Consider the following 27,764-nt stretch of genomic DNA (forward strand, 5'->3'; position numbering starts at 1 on the left):
GTGGAAACAAAATTATCCAAATGGCTCAGTTATGCACTTAGATGACACATGATCTTAGCATAGACCGATTCTGATTTTTCAGATAGAGCAAGTTTTAAAACAAAGAAAAAGTTTATATTACAGAAAAGATGGTGTGACAGTGAAGAAGCTAGACATGTGGTGGCAAATTCGTGGAATATGGAGGTCGAAGGTTCTCCAATGTTTATATTATTCATCAAGGTTAAACAATATAGACACAATTTGTTTGCATAGAAAAAAAATTCGTCTACTAACTCGTAGAAGAATATTGCTGAATGCAAAGAAGGATAAAGGTGTGGCGGCTGACAAAACTATAACCTGCGTCTTAGAAGCAGAACTAAAAGATGAATATGAAAGAGAAGAAAGATACTGAAAAGAAAAGGCCAGAATGCAGTAATTGCATTAGGGTTATAAGAACACAGAGTTTTTTCATCCCAAATTTTGTATGCAGAGTAGCGAAAACAAATTGCACAGGCTGAAAAATGATACGGGCGAGGTTGGTACTAATCCAGAACAAATAAATACTATTGTGTAGCGCTATTTTGAAAATCTATTATTACTTCTAATCCAAGGGAACCGATTGAGGAGTTAGAGGGGTTGAATAGAAGGGTAGATAACAATAACAATCAAATGCTAACTAGAGTAGTCTCAGGTAAGAAATCAAAGATGCGGTTTTCTCTATCAATCCTTTTTCTGCATCTGGAGATGACAGATTCACTACAAAATTCTATCAGTTTTTCTGGGACACAATTAAAAAGGATGTACTCAATGTTGTCGATGGCTTCTTTGAGGGAAGGAAGATGCTTATACCTTCAATCATATGCACATATGTTTAATTCAAAGTCCCTAACATTAGCAAAATGAATCAAGTGAGGCCTATCAGTCTTAGTACTATTTTTTTTTTATAAAATTATCTCTCAAATTTTGGTTCATAGATTGCAACATACTATAAACGGAATCATTAATAATAATTAAAGTACATTTATATAGGGCTCGCTTATTAGTGATAATGTATTGACTGTTGGTTAAGTTAGAGGAGATTGAATTGCCTAGGAATAGGAATTCAATCACCTAGGGTTTGCCATAAACTCAATCTTTGCATGATCAAAGTAGATAGTAATAATTGTTAATCCTCAAATTTAAATACCTCCGATACCTTAACTATCTTTATCATATTATTTTCTTAACCAATTTAGTTTGCTCTTGTTTAATTCTCTATTTTTATGTTATTTGCTATTGAAACACTTAATTTTGATTGTCTGACTAGAATAATCAATTGACTATTGTTTGCTTAATCTGTTAATTCTCATGTCGACACTCACTCACCTGAGTTTATTATTTGGTACGATCCGATATACTTTCCGGTAAGTTATAGATTAGAAATTCCGCACCAGTTTTCACTGAATTGATTTTGTTGCACCAATTGAATGAGTTGGGGCTTCAATTTAAAGTTTTTTACCTCCACATTAGGCCTCACTATGCTACTCCCAAAACTATCACTTGTGAGGGTAACAAAGTCTCCAAGAGTCCTCCTAACATTGGCATTGTTATTGTTGTTTGCCATGTTTTCTGGCTCCTCGACTTCTTCCAACTCCCTCTGATTTCATGACTTCTTTCTTAATTGGTGGAGTGTTCTTTCAATGTTAGGATCAAAGAGGAGTGGTTCCTCTTCTTTGTTATCCTACATGCATGCACAAGAAAAAATAGAGAGAAAAGATGGAATTTTTAACGTCACGGTGGAGAAAATTCCAGTGAGAAGTAAAAGAAAATAAAAAAGTCTAACTTAAAGAATTAATTAATGCGGTAGTTGTCAATCTCAATTAATCCCCAACAACAAAGCTAAAAATTTGATGAAAGAATTTCTAGCTCGGCAAGTGCACCAAATTGTATCAAGTAATACCACAGGAGTGGGTTATCGTTCTCACAAGGATTAAAGGACTAAGCAACAATAATTAGTTGATTATTCTAATTAGACAAATCAAAAAAGAGAATTGAGAAATTGAAACCTGTAAACAGAGGATAAATAAATAGCAAATAGTGAATGAAAACAATAATAGTGAGAATGTTAAGGTTTCAGAGATATTTAAATTTCAGGATTAACACGTCTTGCTATCTACTTTGATCATACAAAGATGTGTTCATGGCAAACCTTAAATAATCAAACTCCAATCCCTTAGTAATTCAATTTTCTTTAAGTTAATTACCTGTCAATTCCTCGATCAATTAACTATGATAAGAGTTTAAGCACAAAAGCCACATAATTCTTAAGGGTCAACTGTAATTAAGTTTATGTCACTTATCAAAATTAGTCTCGAACACTCAAAGAATTATGAGAAGGAATTTCTATCCTAATTTCAAAGATTAACTCTTCCAAGATAATAGAGAAATTCAATTCAGATTAAAGTTATTTTTCAATACACTCTAACCCTTAGGATGAAGAACGAAACTCACTTCTTGACTAAAACATCAATGTATTAATCAAAATTAACAAAAAATATTAATCCATCAAATTAAATAGAGCTCCTAACCTTAACAAAGGAGATTGACTCATGGTTCGAAAAAAAGGGAATTGTAAAGTCTGGTGTAAGATGTGTTATCCGTGGACAAGTTTCTGGACTTACTTTAAGACCTAAAATAATAATTCAAACTAAATTAAAACAGAATCAAATCATATCTTAATCAAATATTTTCTAGTGACTCTTAACTAATTAGTAATCTTCCTTATATTTGAAATTCAAAACTTGGTGTGTTGCTTTGTAACCATGGGCTTACAACTTAATTTTGGGTCAACAAAGCATGTTCTTGAAGTTGGAGAGATTGGTGAAGGATTGTGATACCCTGGAAGCTGGCCTATGAAGTGCGTTAGACGCAAGGGAGGTTGGTCAGTTACTAGAGGTTGCATTGAAGGCAAGAAAGGCTGCATTGAACGCATGGACCAACTACATTGAACATAGAGACTGGCTGCGTTGGACGCATGGCTTGGTTCATTAAACGGATGGTGGAAGCTGTGCTGGGCTGAGCTGCGTTGGACGCAGCATGGTGGTGCGTTGAACGCAGGTGATGGTGCGTTCAATGCAGGGTTGGCTTGGGCATCTAGGGAGTCTTTATTTGGCTGCGTTGAACGTAGGGGTTGATGCGTTGAACGCATGGCTCCCTCTGTTATCCAAGAGCTTCTCTGTTTGCCTGTCTCCGTCCTTGTTCCTAGTGTTTCCCTTGTTTGCCTCTCTTCATCCTTGTTTTTGCTTAAAATCTTTCATAACTTTTTAAACATACCAAAGCTCAAAGCAACTCCAAAAAAACATTGATTAAAGCGTAAAAATATCAATTATTACAAGAAAATCACTGACTTTATTCAAATTATTAGTAAAAAAATAACTAAAGATGCTCATGCATAAGAGAATTTAGTGGCTCAGCAGGTTAAAAAAGGGTAGTGGGGTATGGAGCCGTGGGAGGATTAGGAGGGATAGAAGGTGGAAGATCAGAAGAAAAACCATAATCTTAACCTAAGGAGGAAGGAAGGATAAACCACTCAACTTGAGCCTCCTATCCTTTTTTATTGAAATATAGCATAATACAAGTCTAAGACAAAAAACTAATAAATTACCTTAGACCTAACTCTCTAGGTAACTTAAGATGTTATGTTTTTTAGGTATAAGATAGAAGTGTTTCATAAAGACATACAATAGTCAAAGTGTGAGGTGGGGGATATATATATATATATATATATATATATATATATATATGGTATAAAATTAGTCAATTGTTAAGCTATATGGTTTAGAATAAAATAAATTATGGATTGGTTAAGTTTAGACTTAGCTACACATAACCTAAATTCTTAAAGAAGTAAGTTATTTGAGCTCATTTTTTTTAAATCTTACTACACCCTTACTTTGGTCACGGTTCAACCATATTAAAAGTCCTCTTAATTGTATATCCATGTAAATAATCTTGTATGGTAAATCTTAGGAGAAGGACAAGTTAAAGAAAGTATCTTGTAAGGATGGGTAGGATGAGAGTTTAACTTATACACTTAAGAGAATGAGTGATATACTATTTTTTCGGTGAGACCCCATATTGATCAATGCATGAATGAGTAAGTACTAGCTCAATCAGTTTTAAATTGTTGAAGTATTAAATATTTTTCAATTGTATATGCTTAAGTTTTGATTATTGTCAGATTTCTAAAATTAAGCTCTTAGATCCCATAAGGCTTCACTACTAGAAAATAGCAGATTACAGACAGATTTTTCTGATAGAATTTTACTGTATTCTGTTGGTAAAAAATGAAAAAAAATTTCACAGAATTTACCGACAAATTCTAACATCCCTCAATAATTTTGTCGTTAAAATTGAAATTTAAAATTAAAACTATCACGGACAAAAATTCCCTCTGTAATAGTTTAATAAATCCCTCGAAAATTTGAATTAAGTTAAACCTAATTGCATAACCTGATTGAATTAAGTTTCATATTCGATTATGAAACTTTATTCAACACAAAATCACCATTCATCTTCTCCGATCCTTCCTTTAAGCTTGCTCTTCTCCCCCCCCTCTCTGATTCGAGTTGAAAATAGGACAAAACTCGCGTTGAAATGGTGACTTCTCCGTCGCTTCTCCTTTGTCGTTGCACGCATCGCACGAGCTCCCTCCATCACTGTTCACTTGCACGAGCTCCCTCCGCCGCCTCTCACTCGCATGAGCTCCCTCCACTGCTGCTCGCGTTACACGAGCTTCCTCTGCCGCCTCTCAGCTTATGTCTCTCTCTGTCTCACACCATCCATCCTCGCCATTCACAGCCTCATCGAGTCATCGTGTCACCAGATCTAAAACCTACATGTATGTCTTTATCTATTGTAGATTCTGGAATTTCTATTGATCTATATTTTGTTTTGAATTCAAATGTTCATACGGTATTATTGCATCTAAAACTCAATATGTTCCACTTTTATTTTATGGTTTAGATTTTTGTTCTTGAATCCTCTTCAAGGTTCGAATTTGGTTTTGAAAGTAGCTCCATTAATTGTTATGGCTAAAAGTTTGCGTTGAAGATAATCTATTGTGTCTTTTACAGTTCTACTTTTGAGGTAACTATAATTACCAGTTCATGAAATACAATGTGCTAAGTACATAGATTAAAATTACTCTGTGACTAATTAGAATGAGGTTTTTAGAGGAGAGATGTAAAATTGTGTAGGGTATAATTCCAACGGAGACATGTGGTGTTGGATATTAGATCCTCTCATCAGTTCAAGTACCTCTGGCTATAGTTTTCAGTGCTTGGATTATGCTTAGAAAAGAAGTTAGTGAACATTACATAGTGGAAACTAGTTCTTAACTAATTGAATTCATGAAATATTGATTAGAATTTAGAATAGAAGCTTCTCTATTCAATTAAGTTACTCAACTTCCCTTGAAATTTGATTATGCAGGGTCCATGCCTAAGCAAAGTGGGCAACCAAATAAGCTGATTTTTCTAGTGAAGGCACTACTGTTTCTTTTATCTCTTTTCCGTTCTTATATTTTCGATGGGTTTGGTCTTAATGTGAATCTGATATTTGCTTCTTTTTTATCTCTTGATTCTTTAGGAATCCAACAATATCAGAGGGTGAAAACCAATGAGAGGTACTCTGTAGTTCTAATCTAATCAATTTTTTTCTTTATTTTTGTTTTGTCTTGTTTTGTTTTGTTTTTCACATATCTATCTATTTTTCTTTGTGTAGAGGAAATACTTTTTTGTGGAAGGGTACTCTGCAGTTCGTGCACTTCACAATCACTCTTTAATTTTTTTTTCATTTTCATTTTCCATTTTTATTTTATTTTATTATGTACTGCAAATTCTGACCACGTTGCTTTACATTGAAGTAATTCAAATTATGCTTTTTGATTGTGTTTTTGTTAGGATTTGTTTGGCTCTTTGTTGTGGATGGTGATCTGTTTGAAATTTGGGTCTGGAATTGTTGCTCATGGTTTAATGACTCTTTGAGGTTAGATCTGCTTCTTGGTTGTTACTTTTGTGTTCAAATGTGCAAGTCCGGTTTCTGGGAATTTTTCTATTGTGTTCTAAGTTTGAAAGCGTGTGTTTGTTTCTTCTGATTTTTGTTTAGGGATGAAGAGGTCTGGAGATGATGTTTACATGAGTTCTCAGCTCAAATGACCTATGGTGTCTTCTAGAGGAGAATCGGAAGTTCAATTTGCTTTTTGGCTTGTCTTGTTTCATGGCTTTCTTTTTTTTTCTTTTTTATTTTGGTGTGATGGGGTACATTTTTGCTTGATGAAGCAGTTGAATCTTAATTGTTTTTGTTATAGAACTATTTAGTCTCTTTTGGAGGTTCAATTTTATTGCTTTTACTTTTACAAATTTGCCAAACCAAACCTGTCGGTGATCCAAGCTAAGAAATTAAACTTATTTCAATTAATGTCTTTACTTTGAATTGACTAACTTAAAGAATGCTTGAATGCAAATATAGAACCAAAGACTCATGCGTTCTTCTAGTTTGCAAAACTTTTTCCTTTAGCTGCACTAGTATACAGAACTTCTAATCAATGATTAGTAGCTAAGAACTCATCTTCTAACACCAGAACTTCTAATCAATGACTAGCTGATGTATTCTTGAATTATTTTAATGAATATATAGAAATAAATATAAATGATAGTTGGACTGCTAAGTTATCCAAGAGAGTGTGCTTATAGGCCTTTATGCTGGATTTAGAGTATGAAGCTCATGTTTTAGATTTTTGGACTGTTAAGTTTCTCAAGCCTGGTTCTCATATAGTTGGACAACATTTGCTGGTACTTTTGGCTATGCTGCTCCAGATTACACCTTTTCCCTTATAACTTTGAAATGATAGTGATCATATCATTTTTCACTTGTTATGTTGTTTTAGTTTATATTTCATTTTTCTCTATTAAGATAATAAGATCTTTTGATCTTTATATGATAAATCTTTAAAATGGATTAAGCTTAGGCAATATCTACTGCCTATTCATTATCACTGCTCTACACAGTGGAATAAAACTTAATTGTGCTTGTACTATGGTTATTAAGTTTATGCTTAAAGCACTGGAGTGTATGGATTGGTTATAAATCAACATAAACTAATAATTTGATCCTCACAAGATTAAACTGCTAACAATTTATATTATATTTCTCATGTAGTATCTAAATGATCACTGCAGTGACAACTTGGTCCTTTAAGTGTCTAGATATTTATCTTTTTTTACTAACTGGTAGATGCTTAAAATTAAATATGTCAAATTGGAATGTGGATGAATTTTGGAGCAGGTTCTGATGGCGTTAAGATAGAAATGACCTCTTTGGTGGGAATGATGACATTGACAAATAGTTGTAAAGAACAAATTTCTAGGGACGACGCTAGAACAAATTGCACCTCAAAATCCCCTTTCTTCTTTGCTTCTTTCTCACTTCTTCTTCTGTTTTCATATCAAGCAAACTTCAGGTGATTCATTCCTTCCCTTCTATTTCTTTATTTCCTTACTAATTCTAATTTGTTTGGTCCAATTCCCTAAATCCATCTTCCCCTTCCATGCAACTGGACTGTACTATGATAATGTTTCTGCCACTTAGGGAATCGGAATGCTTCCCACGCTTCCCTTTCTCCTAGCGTTTCGTCTAATTTTGATTCCAGCTAATCGTTGTTTGCTCTTCTTACAGGGTGCAGTAAGGGTTGATCCTCTTGTCTAATAATCACCACAACAGCAAAAAATGGTATGCTTTCTAGTATAATATTGCCACAAAGGATAATTTATATTGTTTAGTTCTCATTTATGATTTATCTCAGCTCCTAGTCTACATCGTTGCTTGATTTGTTTCCCACCTTAATGAGTGGAAGACAGAGCAATTGGTACATGTTTTGGGATTTTTGAATTTATTCTGATAATGATCTTGGAATATTTTTTTACTATTTTGTTTTATTATCGTTTAGTAACTTTGGAGCTTACTTAGATTATGTATCATGCTACGGTCTTTTAATTAAGATCAAAGTTTAAATATTTTTTCCCCTTTGATTTCGTGTCTTGTAGGATTCGTTTGCTGGTGAAGGTAATCATGGTCAGCCTTCTAGACAAGGTGATATTGATGGTGTTTTTAACTTGCCCTTGCAGTTTTTTCCCTATTCCCATCATGAATATTTTGTTTGATTCTCTTTGGTAATAGTATGAAGCCAATGTTAGTTTAAGATTGTAATGAAATTGGTTAGTTTCTCCATTTATATAATATTTGTTTTGTTCAAACTTTTTGTTCAATATTTCAGTTGAATAATTTGAAAGTACTAATATTATTTATTGTGTTATTAGATCCATGAGGTTGACAAACAAATCGATAAGCTCTCTGGGCTACTTTAAAAGCTAAAGGTACCTATTATCGCCATCAGTTATCACTTTTTGTTGTTAGCTAGGTTTCATCTACAGCTGTTACTAAATGAAAATGTTGCAGGAAGCTAATGAAGAATCAAAAGCCATTACAAAAGCATCTTCTATGAAAGGTATATTGCATCAGAGTCGAATTGGGTCATAATGAGTGAGATTTTTTTGGCATCAATATTGGCTATGTAAATATTCATGGTTCATATTGTATCAAATCAATAATTTTTAAATATATTGCCTTTACCATTAGGACATTATGCGTGACTGAAACTTAATGCTCTATGATCACTGACAGAAATGCAACATCATTTTCAGCTATCAAGAAGAGGATGGAGAAGGATATTGATGAAGTTGGAAAGATTGCACATGGTGTCAAAACAAAAATAGGAGCTATAAACAGAGATGTAATGAGACGAAGATAATGACTTGATGTTTTAGTAGATTTTAGTCCTGAAATTTCAAACATATGAGGAATCTTTTATGTGGTTTTGTTTGTTGCATAACTTAGTATAGTTGAATAATACATTGAGTTTATGTTTTGAATTATAGTTGATGTATCAACACACTTTGATGTATGGTTGTTACTTATTATTATAGTTGATGTATCAATACATTTTGTTTATGTTTTGAATTATATTAACTTGCTTGTTTATAGTACTTATCTTTTAGTTTGATAATACGATGAATTTGTTTATTTTTGTAATATTATAAATATTTGAATACAAATTAGATAAAAATTTGTATTTATTAAATTTATATTTATTTTGTATGAAAACAGGTTTATTTTGCAATGGAAAAATCCAAAAAAAATTCTATTGACCTTATTGACAGATTTACAGACAGATTTTCTGTCTGTATTCAGAGTTTGGAATGGTTTTCCAAGGCTCCAATTACCGATGAAAAATCTGTCGAAAAATCTGTTGCTAATTACCAACAGAAAATATGTCTTTAATTACTGACGAAAAATTTATCGAAAAATCTGTCTCTAATTACCGATGGAAAATCTGTCAAAAAATCTGTCTCTAATTACTGACGAAAAATCCGTCGAAAAGTTTGATGTTCCAGGGAAATGGAGGGGAGAATTTACCGAGAAAAAATCTGTCGGTAACTGGTAAAAATTTGTCGGTAAATTACCGACGGAAAAAATCTATCAGTAAATAATTGCTGACGAGGCTTCTATAGAGGGACGAAATCCGTTGATAATTTCGTCGGTAACCAAAAATCCGTCTGCAATAAAGACCAAATCTGTCTGTATTAAGCAATTTTCTAGTTGTGCTTAGGATGTTTGTCGAGATGTTTAGGGATTAACCTTTCTCTTTAATTTTTTTTGTATCTTTTGGACTTTTCATAAACCTCAATTTTAGGGTTTATCTTGTGTAGAATTTGGTGGGTTTTATCAATATTTTTTACGCTTATTCATATAAATTGCATGTTTTTGTGTTTCCTTCCTAAGTGTGCTTCATGGTTTAAAACATGCTTCTTTAACCTTAAAAATGCTAAATTTTAATCCTCTTCCATTACCATTCGATGCCGTGATGTGTTTGTTAAGTGGATTCAGGATCTATAGGGTAGGAATGGCTTAGAAGATGGAAAGGAAGCATGCAAAAGAGGAAGGAACATGAAGAATAGAGCTTTGGAGAAGTTGGAGCCCACACGCACGCATGACTGACGCTTACGCGTGGACTAGTGCAGCATTGACTGACGCGTACGCGTGGCTTGTGGAAGTTCACTTGACGCGCATGCGTGATGCCCAGCACGTGACTCTTTAATGGAAAATGTGGCTGGCGATTTCTAAAGGACTTCAGGCCCAAATCCAACTTGATTCTGCATGGAAAAGACCCAAGAATTGATGGGAGAAGGGGGGAATCAATCATACACAACATACACATAATTTTACCTAGTTTTTGTTCTTGTGTTCTAGAGAGAGAAACTCTTACTTCTTTCTAGATTTAGTTTGCTTTGATAATCTTGTGTTGAATTTCTGAATTGGGTCTTGTTAATTCTAGTTTTATTTACTTAATCTTAGTTCTCTAGTTATAATTTGTTTAGATCTTGTGTTGGAATTATGTTTTCTTGTTATTTTCCCTCTTTTTCTCATTTTATGAACTTTGTTGATTTTGAATTTCTATTAGTGCATTGATATTTTCTATGATTGATAGTTGTTAATTTTGCAATTTAAATATGTCTTTAGTTAGTGCCTACCATGTGTTTGATGAAATATTTCTTTTGATTATAGAGTAGTTTTCTATACTGTTGGCCTAGGCTAAGGAAATTGGATGACCTTGAGTCATTGGGTCTAATTGAATTGGTGATTTGAGAATCCATGTTGGTCAAATTGATATCCAATGACACTAATCCACTACTAAGCCAATTAGTAGTTGGATTGGAACTTGTGAGTTGAAGTTTATCAAAGTCTATTTGACATACTTCACTTGTAGAAGTAGACTTAATGTGATTGGTTCCTCATAATTGTCAATATATGGTTATTAGACAAGGATGGTGATCCCAATTCCTATGCCTTAGCCAAGAGTCCTTTTATTAATTCATATTTGAAACCCAAAAATCTCAATTGCTTGATTCTTGTTATAGTTAGTTTAGTTGTTTACTTAGTTCTAGAATAGAAGTAGATTTATATGTTACCTTGTTATATTGCACTTACTTATACCTCGTTTTAATTGCTTTGATTTAGTTTCTTGCACTTTAAGTTCTTGCATGCTAAGTTTTAGTAGTTTAAATTCTTGTTTATGACTCTCAACCCTGGCATTCTAACCAATATTGATGCATATGCTTGCCCATTCTCTTGAGGACGACTTGAGACCAATACTCTCGGTTACTTTTTATTGGGGTTAAATTTGTGACAACCATATCAAAATTTGATTGATAGGGTTATTTGTCGGTTTAGGACTATACTATGACATGATTTTTGGTGATAAAATATAGACCAGCAATAATCCTAACATCAAATTTTTGGTGCTGTTGCTGGGAAATAGATGCAATGTGTGCTTTAATATTGGTTATGTGAATATGTGAATATTGTGAATAGTTTACTTGCTTTCATTAGTTTGTTTTTAGTTTAGATTTTCTTTAATGCCTGAGCTATGACTTCTAAGTTGAATGACTTGGTCTCAACCGGATCCTAGCTTAGCCGAGTTTGATACCGAAATTAAAAGAACCTTACTTCATACTCGGCAAGCTAGACGTCGGTTGGATTACACGTTTAGTGCTTCGGCCCCTCTTGAGGAATCTTCCGAAACACTAGACCGAACCAAGAGTGATCAAGAGTCCACATTCAACGAAGGAACTTTCTATTCCTCTGTTAGTACTACTGATATATCCTTGCATACTACAGGTGAAAACCACATGGCGGAGCCATGTAGGATTACCTTGCATGAGCAAGGAGCACCGGATCTCATTCTTCAACCATTGCAAGCTAGGTATCCGAATCTTGACCCCAATTTTAAGTTGAAGAATAGTCTGATTAACTTACTGCCTAAGTACCATGGACTACCAAGCCAAGACCCCATTAGGCACTTGAGAGACTTTCAAGTAGCTTGCTCTACGACTCGAAGGCATGGCGCTGATGAAATCGCTATCATGGTTTTTGCTTTCCCCTTCTCTCTTGAGGGGCAAGCAAAAGAGTGGTTCTACTCCCAACCTGATGAAGTGGTGACTGAATAGGACTTATTAAGAAGAGAATTCTTAGATAAGTTCTTTCGGAGAAGACCGACTATATCCAGAAGGAAATTTATGGTATAATGCAAAAAGACCAAGAGACACTCTATGAATATTGGACTCGATTTAAGAGGTCGTTGGAATCTTGTCCACATCAAGAGTTAGATACTCGTTTGCTCATTAGCTACTTCATGGAGGTCTCTATGCACCAGATAAGAGATTGCTTACCGCCTCTAGTGTTGGCTCTCTTTCTAAGAACAAGACGGCAGCGAAAGCATGGAGTTTGATCAATGATGTTGCCGAAGCTATCCAACATGTGAGAGTAAAGAATAATCCTCCTAAGAGTGTGGCAGAAACATCTTCTTCCAACTTGGCTTTGACTAAAGTGTTTGGAGAAATGACCACTCTCCTCAAGGAGATTCACCAAGGGCAAAAGGCATCTCAATCAATCCAAGCCATCCAAGCCCACCTCAAATCCTCCAACTTGAAGGACCTCCTAGAGTTTGTGGTGTGTGATCTTGTACCTCACACTATACCAACCAATGCCCTCAAGTCCAAGGGGATTACACTCTTGTGATAGCCAACAACTACAACAACCGTCCACCCCATCAATCTCATAATCAAAGCAATTACTCCCATGGTAACAGCTCTAATCAAGGGTGGAGGGACAATTCTCAAGGAAATAACCACAATCAAAGATGGAACCAAGGCAACACATCTTCTCAATATCACAACAATACCTACCAAGCCAACCAAAATCACCATAATCAACCATACCAACACTCACAATAAAACCAAGCCAACAACTATAGATAACAACCACCTCACCAAAGACAATAAACTAATCAACCTTCTTCCTCTTCCACAAACAAGGTGATGACTCTCACCGTGCACTCAACCAAGAACAAGAGAGACTTAGGGCTATCATAGAGAAAAATGAAGAGAACACTAGAAATCTCAATGCACAAGTTGGTAATATAAGTGCTCAAATGTCCTCTAAAGCCGAGATACTCTCAAGGTTGACCCTACCTCCTACCAATAATACCAACACCACCCAAGTCTCTAGCTCTTCTAGCCTTCCATCCTAACCTATTCTAAACCCAAGGGATAGCATCAATGCAATTACCTTGAGGAGTGGTACAACACTCGAGGAAGTTGAGCCCAAGCCTATCAAGTTGGCGGAGGATGTTCCTAATATAGAAGTTGGTGAAACAATGGAGATAGATGAAGATGAAAAGGAGGAAGAAGTTGCAAAGGAAGAAGAAGAGCAATTGAAGGCCAAGGAACCGAAGAGGAAGAATAACTTAGAGGAACAAATTCCTATACCTTTTCCTACAGTAGCCAAGAAGGCCAAGAAGCATGAGGAGCTTGATCCTAACATAGTGCAAATCTTTAAGAATGTGGAGGTAACTATTCCACTATTTGATGCCATACATCAAGTCTCGAAATATGCTAAATTCCTTAAAGATGTGTGCACTCACAAAGAGAAGATTGGTGGACTAGGGACGAATCTATTAGGTAATTCTATTTCTTCTGTGATGGATGATTTTCCTGAAAAATATAGTGATCTCAGTCCTTGCTTGGTATCTTGTATGATTGGTGATATTCAACTTAAGGATTATGTATGTGACCTAGGGTTGTGTGTGAGCATTATGCCACTCTCGATTTATGAAAAGTTGAACTTTGCACCATTGAGGCGATCCAGGGCCAGGTTTGTGCTAGCAGATAAGAGTATCATTTCGGTTGTGGGTATTGTTGAGAATGTACTGGTGAGAATTCAGGACTTAACTTTTTCGGTGGATTTCCATATCTTAGAGACGCCTCCCATTGATTTGGATAGGTCATCCTCCATCTTACTTGGGAGGCCATTCTGAAAGACATCCCGATTTAAACTAGATGTATTTTCTGGAGATTACTCATTTGAAGCCAAAGAAAAAGTGGTGAAGTTTAAATTGGAGGAAATAATGAGGCAACCTCTAGAGGTACATTCAATTTTCAGTTGTGACATTGTTGAAGATGATGTAGTTAAAGAACACTTTGGAAGTGATGGTAAGATAAGTGTCAATAGAGACTTGGGTATAAGAGGAGTTAGCAAGAAAAAGGGAAAGGATCCACAACTTCCACATTCTCAAGGAAACAAGGCACCCAATCATGATTCAATTGACAAGTGGAAGCATCTCCCCTTGAAGGACACTCTTACCAAGACCAGCAAGAAGGACAAGATCGATATCCTTGAGGATATTCCAAAGAGGTGGTCGCAAGCTCATGACCGTCCAACTTTAGGACGTTAAAGAAAACTGCTAGGTGGGAGACACCCTACCATGGTATGATCCACCTTGTACATAGTTTTTTGCATGTAGTTTTAGAGTCTTTGTTTGATTTTGTTGAGTTTGTTTAAGTATGCTTGAATTACCATTTGCTTCATGAGGATTTTATTGATCCTGGTTTGGTTAAATTGGCAATTTTGAAGAAAAATGATTGATCTTTGTTATTGCATGAAATTCTAAGTGCTTTTGAAGTAACTAGCTTGTATGAATGCCAAGATTATGCTATAATTATCTTCCCTCGTGTTTTTTTTTAAAAAAAGGGGCGCTCCACGCGTGAGCCTGGACGACGCACACGCATCAAATTCACTGTCGCAACTCCTGGTACAAAAACCAGAGTTGTGATAGAACTGTGCGGGTGGGGTGCCAGGAGCACAATCCATCCCACGCGTGCGCGTAGGTGACGCATATGCGTCCCCCTTTTTTTGCACATCCACGCGTGAGCATGGGCAATGCGCATGCGTCGTATGCTAATGTTGGAGCTCCTAGTACAAAAATCAGAGAGTTGTGCTGGAATTGTGTGGCCTTTGTACGAAAATCATGATTAGACCCCACGCGTATGCGCAGCTGACGCGTACGCACAGCTGACGCATACGCGTCCCCTTTCTTTTCTGCTAGCCACGCATAGGCGTGGATGACGCTCACGTGTCAAATCCTCCTTTCCGCTTCCCACGCGTACGCGTGGATGAAGCGCGCGCGTCACATGTCCGACACAACTTACAGGGCGCGCAGCCCTGTTTCTTCCCACTTCAATTTCTTTCTTCTACTCCTTCTTTCTTTCTTCTTCCTTCTCCTTGCCACCTCTTCTTCGCCCATAACCACCAACGACCTCAACCGCCAGCGACCACCACCTCCGGTGGTCCTACATCTTCTCTTTCCTCTCTTTTTCTCCTTCCTCTTGTCCTATTCTCACTTACACTCAACCTCACTTTCTTCCCTCTTTCAAGGTCTCATTTCTCTCCTTTCTCTTTTGTTTCTTTTTAAGAATTTTTCTTTACTATTGCACTTAATTACTCTACTCTCTTTCTTCTTAGTTACATTTTAATTTTGTTGTTCACTCTTGTTTCTTTTCCTTCCTTTTATATTCTTGCATGGGTGTTGAGTTTCATTTACTTTTTGAATTGGTGGATTATTTCATATCTCTTAGCTTGTTTGTGTTATATGGTGTTGTTATGGTAGATGACATTCTATTTTGGGGCAAATTCCCCTTGGAGTCATCAAACTTGCTTGTTATTTATACTTTTCACACCAAGTGTTTGTGAAAAAGATCCAATGACATCTTTGTTCATTGTTGACCTTTTTCTTCTAACTTAGTGCCTTTTTTCATAACACTTGCGCTACATGAGCATTGAGCGTCATTTTCATGATTTTTCATAATCAAATGCTCATTATTTGTGGTTTGCTATGCTTGTAGCGTCATATGAGAATGAGTGGTTCAATGCTCTCTAACCCCACATTCTTCAATTTCTAGACTTCATTGTCTTGGAGTTAGTTGAGCCAATAGTTTTCCTATGATTCCCACCATTCTTGCATGTGTTTATCATTGTTGTTATCAATGCTTGAGTTTATCCTTCTCATCCTTTATTCTTGCATGCCTCTTTCACTCTTGCATCTAGTGCTAGTGAGGTACCTCCATGATTATCTTGACGTCTTACTTGCATGTAGTAGCTACCATGTCTTTAAGACATTTCACTTTTTTGTGGCATTAATCCTCACTTGTATTTTTTTAATTTTGGTATTTCTTTCTCTGAGTTTAATGTTTCCTCTTTTTTGTTTCCTTTCAGGATGGCCACCAAGAAGGGAAAAGAAAAGGCCTCTAATGAGACACATAAAAAAAGGCCAACTCAAAGAGTGGCCACTAAGGCGCAAACTTCCTCAAAGGCCAAGCCACTTTCTAAGTGGTTGCAGAATTCTAGCCACATTGATGAGGCAGAAAAGGAAGTTCCCACAAGATTCACCAACCCATGTACGGAGGAAACTGACACTCTGGAGTCCACTTCGGATCATGGCAAAGAAGTAATAAAAAGGTGAACATGGAGACGTCTTTGTTTCACCATCCTATAGTCATTGCAAGTGACACTCCCAGACCCACTCTGCTCATCACTGATTGCATGGAGGACCATACAAATTTCTAAATGTGGGAAGGTCGTTTATCGACTTCCGTAGGTAACAACCCCTTTCTCCAACACCCATATCTTAGTTGTCTTTGTTAGTTAGCATAATTTGCTTTTTGAAGTTAATTGCATTGCATGATAGCTTTAGAGCTTGTACATATTCCACTTATCTTTGTGTTAGAACTACTTGGTTAGAGCAATGATTTTTTTTCAAGAAACTATTTTAGGGCACCTTACCAATTTGAAAAATTTTTTTGTGTTGAACTTGCTTGAAGGAATTAATTTTGGAACAGGTTTTTTAGCTAACAACACACAAGCATGTGAGTTTTGAGCTTAATTGCGTGGTTACATCATATAACTACTTATTTTCATTCTTGTGTGCATTATTCTCTTTCTATGATTGCAATCTTTGATTTATTTTATTCTTTATGTCCATTCTTTTGTGTATGAATGCATTTATATGATTGAGGCCGTTATTTCAATAGCTCACTTACCCAAATAGCCTTACCTTTTATCTACCATTGTTAGCTAATTTTGAGCCTATGTTAAACCCCTTTTTGTTCTTTAATTTAGCACATCACTACCCCTAAGTGAAAAACAATAAATGTCCTCTAATTTGGATCTTTGATTAGCTTAGGCTAGTGAGAGTGTGTGTCATTTAAGTGGAAGGAAAGTTTGGGAACATTGGTAGAGGTAAAAGTGTATTTTTGTATTTTTTATTGAAAATATTGGGAAGTGGGTACACACTCATGTATTGAATGTTTAAACCATATGCATTGGTAACTTTGTATATAATTCATCAAAAGAAAAAGAGAAAAATAAAGAAAAAATGTGGAAAAAGAAAAAGAAAAATAAAAAAAAAATATATAGAAAAAGAAAGCAATAAAAATGGGTCAAAATGCCCCAAGGTGAAGCCAATAATAACCAATGCATATGGGTTGTGAATTGAAAGAGAATGCATGAGTGTGTGAAAAAGTGAATAAATGGGGAACTCATGAAGAAATAAAGAAATGGAGAAATAAAGAAATGAAAAAGTGAAAAAGCATGTAAAAATGGAGAACTCATGAAGAAATGAAGGAATCGCAAAAGCTGTCAAGCCGACCTCTTCGCACTTAATTGACCATAACTTGAGCTACAGATATCCAAATGATGTGGTTCTAGTTGCGTTGGAAAATTAATATTTGGGGCTTCAAAATGATATAATATTTGCCATAGTTTCATCGTGGATAGGGGCGCGCACGCGCACAGTACGCGTACGCACTGATGGTTGCACATGCTTCACTTAATACAACTCGTGGCTAGCGATTTTAGAAGCCTTGTGGGCCCAATCCAACTCATTTCTGATGCTATTTAAGCCAAGGATTGAAAGGGAATTAACATACTTTTGATCATTAGTCATAGTTTAAGTTTTAGAAGTAGTTAGAGTTAGTTTCTAGAGAGAGAAACTCTCACTTCTCTCTAGAATTAGGATTAGGTTTTAGATCTAGATCTAGTTCTTCTTCTCTCTTTTAATTTTCCTTTTTCTTCCCTAATTGCTCTCTTGTAGTTGTAGAATGCTTCTTCTCTTGTAATTCCTTTGTATTGTTAGTTGTAGTTTATGAACTTTCTTTTGTAGATCTACATTTTCTTCTTCAATTCAATTGGTAAGTTCTTTGTTGTTTCATAATTGTTTTGATTTTCTATTGTTAATCTCTTGCTTTTGTAGTTAGATCTCTCTTTAATTCTTGCAATTCTCTACTTTTATGTTGACGCACTTTTGTTCCTTTTCCTTTTAATGCAATTTATGTTTTCATGTTCCTTTTATTGTTCATTTGAATTGTTGTTGTTTAATTCCTTGCATTTGAGTAGTGTAGATTTACTTTCCTTGCAATTTTACAATGCTTTCCTTTTATTCCTTTCAAGTGTTTGATAAAATGGTTGGAAGAATTTTAGAGTAGATTTTAGTGCTCTTGGCTTGGAAAGATAACTTAGGAACTCTTGAGTTACTAATGTCCAAGTGATTGACGATTGGGAGCCATTAACTCTAGATCTCACTAATTGAATTGGTAGAGAACTAGGACTTATGGACTTGGATTGACATAGCTCATTTGACTTTCCTTTATTAGTTAGAGGATGACTTAATGGGATTAATCCTTGCCAATTCTCATGTTGTGGTTAGTGATTAGGATAGAGATCCTTGACCACCAAACCTTGCCAAGATCTTTTTAGCTATTAGTTTACTTTCTTTGCCATTTATATTTCATGTCTCTTATCAAAACCCCAAAAATACATCATAACCAATAACAAGAACACTTTGTTGCAATTCCTAGGGAGAACGACCCGAGGTTCAATACTTCGGTTTATAAATTTAAGGGTTTGTTACCTGTGACAAACAAATTTTTGTATGAAAGGATTATTGGTTGGTTTAGAAACTATACTTGTAACGAGTATTCATTTATGAATTCTAAACCACACAAAAGTCTTCTCATCAAAATGGCGCCATTGCCAGGGAGTTGCAATAGTGTTATGTTATTGGTTATTGTATATATGTGAATATTGTGAATAGCTTAATTTTTGGCTTGCTTGTTGGTTCTTGCTAGTTTTAGGACTTTATTTCATTATTTCTTGTTAGCTTTTGTTTCTTATTTTCACTCTTCACCATGAATTCTCACTTTGGCTATGAGTTTGGTTCCAACTATGTTGTAGGTAATGAGAGCTTCAATGAGGATGTGTATCAAGGATGGGGTAATCAAAGGTGGGGAGGAGCCATATGCATATGATCAATCCTCTTGGCAACAACCTCCACCAATGCACTATGAACAAGAGCCATTCTATGATGAATATCAATCCAATGGCTATGGTGAATCTCCTTGTGACTTTTAAGAACCACCACCATATGCCTATGAGCCATATCCTCAACATAACCCTCAATCATACTCACAAGCCCCTTCTTACCAACCACCTTCATATGATCCTAATCCATATCCACCATTACAACAACCATATGAGCCATATGAGCTACCACCATTCCAACATCAACGTTTTCAAGAGTCACTCCCTCCATGCTACTACCAAGATGAACCACCTCCAATGTATGAAAATTTTCAACCACAAGATGAACTCTACTTCCCACCACAACCTCCCATGGAAGAATATTCATGTCCTTCTATCCAAGAGCCATATGACCCTACTCATGATATCCAAGAGGAACAAGAGTCAAGGGATCGTCTCAAGGAAACATTGGATCAATTTCAAGTAACCATGGAGCATGTTGTGCAACAAGTGGAAAGAGTGGAAATTATTGAACCATCACAACTCTACCAAGAAGAACCACCTTCCTACTATGAGTCCTTTCCCCAAAATGATGAACCCTTCCATCCACCCCAACCTCCAATGGATGACATCCTTGATGTTCTTGTTCAAGGACAAGAGGAGATGAAAAGGGATGTGGAACAATTCACGGCCACCTTGGATGAGGTGGTAAACCGGTTAGCATCCCAATGCTTGAACACTCAAGGAACTCCCATGGCTACATGTGGAGAAACAAATGAAGAGCATAACATGAAGGAGAGATTGGTGGAGAATGAGGGGTGTTGCTTTGTATTGGAACAATTGGAGGAAGCTATAATTGTTGAAGAAGAGGAAGAAGTGGTTGAAGACTTAGGAGATGCGGAACCTCCTTGGGAATCTAGAATTGAAGAAAACCCCTCCAAGATGATTGAATTTGATGCTAAGGAGGAATGTGCACAACCTCCAAGGCATATCCCTTATGAAGACTTGGATGGGATAGAGCAAGAATTGAGTTCCCTTGGAATTGAAGATCAAGCATCAAGTCTTAGTGGTAAAGAATCCTTTGAGCATGAAGAACCTTCTCCCGATGAGACGGAAAGTAATGTGGAGGTAAATTTCTCTCACCCTCCTATTTATGAATTGAGTAAGGGAAAAGGCTTAGATAAAATTGTTGAACAAAGGATTGAGATTAAGAGATCTTGTGAGGAGGTGGAGATCCTTAGAAAAAGGAGGATGGGAATTGAATACGCTTTGTCAAGATCCTTGGACGCTTCTTTACCTAGGTTGCCATCTACTCCTTCATTTGGGTGGGTGAAATTCATTTCTATTAGCTTTATTATCCCACTTGAATATGGTTTGCTTGAAATGGATGGCCAACTTAGGGAGCTTTGTGGGATGAAGCGTAAAAGAAAAATGTTGTGTGGTTGGCATTGCAAATCAAGGCTCATTATGGTTGATGCTTCAAACATGAGATATAAAGGTTGGAGTAGTGCTCAACTAGAGGTTTCTAGGAGGATTGTTGGCCACTTTATTGAGAATTCACCTTACTCACCACCCGGTTGGACTAATAATGATGATCAACTTCAAGACGGGTGTGAAAATAAAGTGTGGGATCCCGGATCACAAGACGAGGATCAACTTTGGGAGCCCCAAGCTTGTGAAGAACTCCATCAACACTTGGTGCAACAAATAAGAAATCTTGGGGTACAATGGAGAACCAAGCATTGGTGGGAGTTCCAAGATGAATTCAAGCACAAGCCACCTTGAGAGGAGCTCCCCATAAGTCCAACTTAAGGACAATAAACAAAAGTGCTAGGTGGGAGACACCATACTATGGTAACTTCTTTTCATTTTCTCTTTTTGTACATAGTGGTAATTAGTTTAAATTCATGTTTTTGGTTGATTTGTTGAGTATAATTGGTAGTTTAGTATGTTAAATAAGGTTTTATGGTGTTTTGGTAGCTGTTTGGAGGTTTGGAATGCTTGGATTGGTGCAAAAACATAGAAATTTTTTTGAAAAAATAGAGCACCATCCGTGCGTACGCGCACTGCGCGCATACGCGTGCATTAGGTATTTTCGCCTACCCGCACGCATGTGCCATGTACGCGTACGCATGGATTGAGAAATTTCACCTCCAAGCCAAAAACCCGAGAGTTGTGCAAACGTTGTGCGCGCATTATGCCTTTGGCACAAAACAACTCGCACGTACGCATCACTCTCGAAATAAGCAATCTGCGCGCACGCGCCATGTACGCGTACGCGTCGCATCCATTACACCATCATCCGCGCGCGGGCGCAATGCGCGCATACGCGCGGATGTCCTTCCTTCAACACATCTCTTTTCTTCTCCTCTTTCCATTTCTTCCCTTCTTCTACCCCTCATCCAACACTCCTAAACACCATTGATAACCATTTATTTTAGTTAACTAATTAGTTAGTTAGTTAGTTGATTAGTTAGTTTTAGTTAGTTTTCATTTCATTTTCTCTTTTTCATAGTAAGTGTTGGGTTGTTATTCTTGTTTACCATTAATTGCTGCTGAGTATTAAAAAAGGGATGTTATCTTAACATCATTATGTTTATAATCTTTGTTGGATTCTATTGTTGAGGTTATATTTTGCTACTTGATTTTGAGTTTTTCATGCTTACCTTTTAAGAATACCAAGTGATGGGAATTGCCTTCGAGCTTGTAAATCTTCTTGAATTGCATAATTTGGCCAACATGTAATTTCAATCCTTTTTCTTGATTAGGCAATCTCTTGATGGATGTTGTGCATTTACTTCAATGCATTGTATTCCATGATCATATGCATCCATATGCTTTTAGCTTGAATGCTCTCATGCTTCCTTAATGCTTGTTTTACCTTACAAGCTTACTTAAAGCATCTCAAGCATACTAGAATGAGTAAAGTACATGCTTCTTTAGTGACATAGCTTTTATACTAATGTGTGTTCTAAACCGTGCGCAATTTAGAATTCACACACTTATTTGTCATTAATGTCACACTAACTCACTCACTCAATTCTAGTGATTAGTACCTCATTCCAACAATGTATTCTTCCTTGCTTTTGTTTTCTCATCTTATGGTGTTATATTTTTGTTTTCATGAATGATGCACCGCAAGCAAAAATGGAAGCGGAAGAAAGAATACGCAGCAATTGATTGACCTACCAGCTGAAGGTGGCAATCCGGAGAGTCGTCATTCCCCCTTGCTCATCTTTGAGTGCACCGAGGACGGTGCAAACTTTAAGTGTGGGGAGGTCGTCCGACCGGTCGGCGATTTTGGGTGACAAGTTTCTAATCTCAACACTTTTGCATGTCATTTTTTAGGTCTTTTAGGATTTTTATTTCATTTTCTTATTTTTGCATATATATACACAATAAGCTTAGTCAAAATAATGAGATTTTCCAATAATTCTATCTATAGGGCACCAATTGATTTGAGTGAAAACTTTTCATTAAACTTGCTTGAATTATATATATTGTGGAACATGATTTTTGAGCTAAGAACACAAGCTTGTGAGATTTGAGCCTAATGGTGTGGTTACATTATATAGCCACTTATTTTTCCTTCTTGTGTGCATTCTTCTCTTTCTATGATTGTAATCTTTGATTTGTTTGATTCTTTATGTCTATTATTTTGTGTATTCATGCATTTATATGATTGAGACCATCATTTCATTTAGCTCACTTACCCAAATAGCCTTACCTTTTATCTTCCATTGTTAGCCAATTTGAGCCTACGATTAACCCACTTTGTTCTTTAATTTAGCACATTACAAGCCTTAAAGCAAAAAATAATAAATGTCCTCTATTTGGATTTTTGATTAGCTTAGGCTAGTAGTGAGTGTGAGTATCATTCAAGTGTGAGAAATTTGGAACATTGGGTGAATAAAAGGGTAGTTTTGTATTTTGTTGTAAATATTAGGAATTAGGTGCATGCTCATGTAGTAATCAAATGTTAGATCTTATGCATTGATGTTCTTGTATATAGAAAGAAAAATGAGAAAAACAAAAGAAAAGAAAAAGAAAAAAATAATATGGAAAAGAAAAAAAATAGAAAGAAAAGTAATAAAAAGGGGACAAAATGCCCCAAAGCAAAGCTCAATAAGGATCAATGCATAAGTGTTATGAAATGAAAAGAAAATGCATGAGTATGTTAAAAAGTAAAGAATGGGTAGTTAGGTTAGCTTTTGAATTGTGTAGGATGTCATAGGCTAGGTGGGAAGTCTAAACTTATCAAAGATTCAAACTTCAAGCTCACTTAACCATATATGCATCCTACCTTGACCCTAGCCCCATTACAACCAATGAAAAGACCTCATGATACTTGTATGTATGCATGAAAAAAATATTGATTGTTAGAAGAAAAACAAATCTTAGAAAGCATGATTAGGGGAGAATTGAGTGAATCAACCCTAAACATTTGAGCGAATAGAGTGCAAACACTACCGGTGATGGTTCGATTGCTCAATTACATGTTTCCCACCTATGATCATCACTCCTCATGCAAGTTTGTAAAAATATTTAATAGCTCAATTCAATTATGGTTTGGCATGATTGTTAATACCCTTAGCCCTTGTGCATATATGCTCTTTGGGAATTGATTTATTTTGACCAAGCAATTATATTCATGTAGATAGTTGCATATAGGTGGATTGCATTTAGATTAGTTTGCATTGAATAAATGTTGATACCCTTTACTTCATTCTTGGTTTAAGCATGAGGACATGCTTGGTTTAAGTGTGGGGAGGTTGATAAATCCCATTTGTAGGGTTTATCTTGTGTTTAATTTAGGAGATTTTATGACCTTTTACCCACATTTATTCAATGAAATAGCATGGTTTCATGATTGTCTCCTAATTTGTTCTTAAGTGTGAAAACATACTTTTTAGGTCTTAAAATAGCTAAATTTAATTCACCTTGATTTCATTAGATGCCTTGATATGTTTGCTAAGTGATTTCAGATTTAGGAGGCAAGGATTGGATCAAGGGAATGAAGAAAAAGCATGTAAAAATGGAGAACTCATGAAGAAATGAAGGAATCGCAAAAGCTGTCAAGCCGACCTCTTCGCACTTAATTGACCATAACTTGAGCTACAGATATCTAAATGATACGGTTTCAGTTGCGTTAGAAAGCTAACATCCGGGGCTTCAAAATAATATAAGATTTGCCATAGTTGCATCGCGGATAAGGGCGCGCACGTGCACAATACGCGTACGCACCGATGGTTGCACATGCTTCACTTAATACAACTCGTGGCCAGCGATTTTAGAAGCCTTGTGGGCCCAATCCAACTCATTTCTGATGCTATTTAAGCCAAGGATTGAAGGAGAATTAACATACTTTTAATCATTAGTCATAGTTTAAGTTTTAGAAGTAGTTAGAGTTAGTTTCTAGAGAGAGAAGCTCTCACTTCTCTCTAGAATTAGGATTAGGTTTTAGATCTAGATCTAGTTCTTCTTCTCTCCTTTAATTTTCCTTTTTCTTCCCTAATTGCTCTCTTGTAGTTGTAGAATTCTTCTTCTCTTGTAATTCCTTTATATTGTTAGTTGTATTTTATGAACTTTCTTTTGTAGATCTACATATTCTTCTTCAATGCAATTGGTAAGTTCTTTGTTGTTTCATAATTGTTTTGATTTCCTATTGTTAATCTCTTGCTTTTGTAGTTAGATCTCTCTTTAATTCTTGCAATTCTCTACTTTTATGTTGATGCACTTTTGTTCTTTCCTTTTTCTTTTAATGCAATTTATGTTTTCATGTTCCTTTTATTGTTCATTTGAATTGTTGTTGTTTAATTCCTTGCATTTGAGTAGTGTAGATTTACTTTCCTTGCAATTTTACTATGCTTTCCTTTTATGCCTTCCAAGTGTTTGATAAAATTTTTGGAAGGATTTTAGAGTAGATTTTAGTGCTCTTGGCTTAGGAAGGTAACTTAGGAACTCTTGAGTTACTAATGTACAAGTGATTGACGATTGGGAGCCATTAACTCTAGATCTCACTAATTGAATTGGTGGAGAACTAGGACTTATGGACTTGGATTGACATAGCTCATTTGACATTCCTTTATTAGTTAGAGGATGACTTAATGGGGTTAATCCTCGCCAATTCTCATGTTGTGGTTAGTGATTAGGATAGAGATCCTTGACCACCAAACCTTGCCAAGATCTTTTTAGTCATTAGTTTACTTTCTTTGCCATTTATATTTCATGTCTCTTATCAAAACCCCAAAAATACCTCATAACCAATAACAAGAACACTTTGTTGCAATTCCTAGGGAGAACGACCCGAGGTTCAATACTTCGGTTTATAAATTTAGGGGTTTGTTACTTGTGACAAACAAATTTTTGTATGAAAGGATTATTGGTTGGTTTAGAAACTATACTTGCAACGAGGATTCATTTGTGAATTCTAAACCACACAAAAGTCTTCTCATCAGAGTTCATGAATCATGATATGACTTTAGCCCTACTTGTTTATATATGTTCTTTGAAGTTGATTCACTTTTAACCAAATAGATAGAACAAATAGATAGAAGCATTTGCATTAGTTGCATCCATGTAGGTAAATTGCATTTCATAAGTCTCATTCTCCTATGTTCTTTAGTCTTTTAATTTTTAGCATGAGGACATGCTTAGTTTAAGTGTGGGGAGGTTTGATAAACCCCAATTTTAGGATTTATCTTGTGTAGAATTTGGTGGATTTTATCAATATTTTTCACACTTATTCATATAAATTGCATGTTTTTGTGTTTTCTTCCTAATTGTGCTTCATGGTTTAAAACATGCTTCCTTAACTTAAAAATGCTAAATTTTAATCCTCTTCCATTACCATTCGATGCCATGATGTGTTTGTTAAGTGGATTCAGGATCTATAGGGTAAGAATGGCTTAGAAGATGGAAAGAAAGCATGCAAAAGAGGAAGAAACATAAAGAATAGAGCTTTGGAGAAGTTGGAGCCCATGCGCACGCGTGCCTGACGCATACGCGTGGCTTGTGGAAGTTCACTTGACGTGCACGCGTGACTGACGCGCACGCGTGACGCCTAGCACATGACTCTTTAATGGAAACGTGGCTGGCGATTTCTGAAGGACTCCAGGCCCAAATCCAACTTGATTCTGCATGGAAAAGACCCAAGAATTGATGGGAGAAGGGGGAATCAATCATACACAACATACACATAATTTTAGCTAGTTTTTGTTCTTGTTTTCTAGAGAGAGAAACTCTTACTTCTCTCTAGATTTAGTTTATTTTGATCATCTGGTGTTAAATTTCTGAATTGGGTCTTGTTAATTCTAGTTTTATTTACTTAATCTTAGTTCTCTAGTTATAATTTGTTTAGATCTTGTGTTGAAATTGTGTTTTCTTGTTATTTTCCCTCTTCTTCTCATTTTATGAACTTTGTTGATTTTGAATTTCTATTAGTGCATTGATGTTTTCTATGATTGATAGTGTTATTTGAGTTATTTTCTATTGATAGTTGTTAGTGGGTACTTGTAATTTCTAGTTAAATTTGCAATTTAAATATGTCTTTAGTTAGTGCCTACCATGTGTTTGATGAAATATTTCCTTTAATTATGGAGTAGTTTTCGATACTCTTGGCCTAGGCTAAGGGAATTGGGTGACCTTGAGTCATTGGGTCTAATTGAATTGGTGATTTGAGAACCCATGTTGATCAAATTGATACCCAATGACACTAATCCACTACTAAGTCAATTAGTAGTTGGATTGGGACTTATGAGTTGAAGATGATCAAGTCTATTTGACATACTTCACTTGTAGAAGTAGACTTAATGGGATTGGTTCCTCATAATTGTCAATATATGGTTATTAGACAAGGATGGTGATCCCAATTCCTATGCCTTAGCCAAGAGTGCTTTTTATAATTCATATTTGAAATCCAAAACTCCCAATTGCTTGATTCTTGTTATAATTAGTTTAGTTGTTTACTTAGTTCTAGAATAGAAGTAGATTTATATGTTACCTTGTTATATTGCACTTACTTATACCTCGTTTTAGTTGCTTTAATTTAGTTTCTTGCACTTTAAGTTCTTGCATGCTAAGTTTTAGTAGTTTAAATTCTTGTTTATGACTCTCAACCCCGGAATTCTAACCAATATTGATGCATATGCTTGCTCATTCTCTTGAGGACGACCTGAGACCAATACTCTTGGTTACTTTTTATTGGAATTGAATTTGTGACAACCATATCAAAATTTGATTGATAGGGTTATTTGTCGGTTTAGGACTATACTATGACATGATCTTTGGAGATAAAATCTAGACCGACAATAATCTTAACATCAACATTACTGCATGATAACATGCAAAGGTTTAAGTATGGAAGAGTTGATGAAGTTCAATTTCATGTAAATTATTGTACATATTTTTAGAAATTTCGTGTAATTTTCCTCTACTTTTTGTGCTTAATTGACTAGATTTGTGATTCTTGATTCTAATTGTGATTGATGACAAATTAG

General features: G+C 35.7%; 1 protein-coding gene across 1 annotated transcript; it reads left to right on the forward strand.

The window, feature by feature from the left end:
• The first annotated feature begins 13,291 nt into the window (after positions 1-13,291).
• LOC107606934 (uncharacterized) lies at positions 13,292-13,951 on the forward strand. The gene has a single exon (XM_016308935.1). The coding sequence runs from the start codon at positions 13,292-13,294 to the stop codon at positions 13,949-13,951; it is 660 nt and encodes a 219-aa protein (XP_016164421.1).
• Positions 13,952-27,764: the final 13,813 nt, after the last annotated feature.

This window comes from Arachis ipaensis, chromosome B7 (genome assembly GCF_059453495.1).
Source record: "Arachis ipaensis isolate K30076 ecotype BB chromosome B7, ASM5945349v1, whole genome shotgun sequence".
In the NCBI taxonomy this organism is placed as follows: domain Eukaryota; kingdom Viridiplantae; phylum Streptophyta; class Magnoliopsida; order Fabales; family Fabaceae; genus Arachis; species Arachis ipaensis.

What these genes read in the sequence shown, in the direction of transcription:
- LOC107606934 (XM_016308935.1), top strand. Translation starts at nt 13,292, where the DNA reads ATGGAGATAGATGAAGATGAAAAGGAGGAAGAAGTTGCAAAGGAAGAA.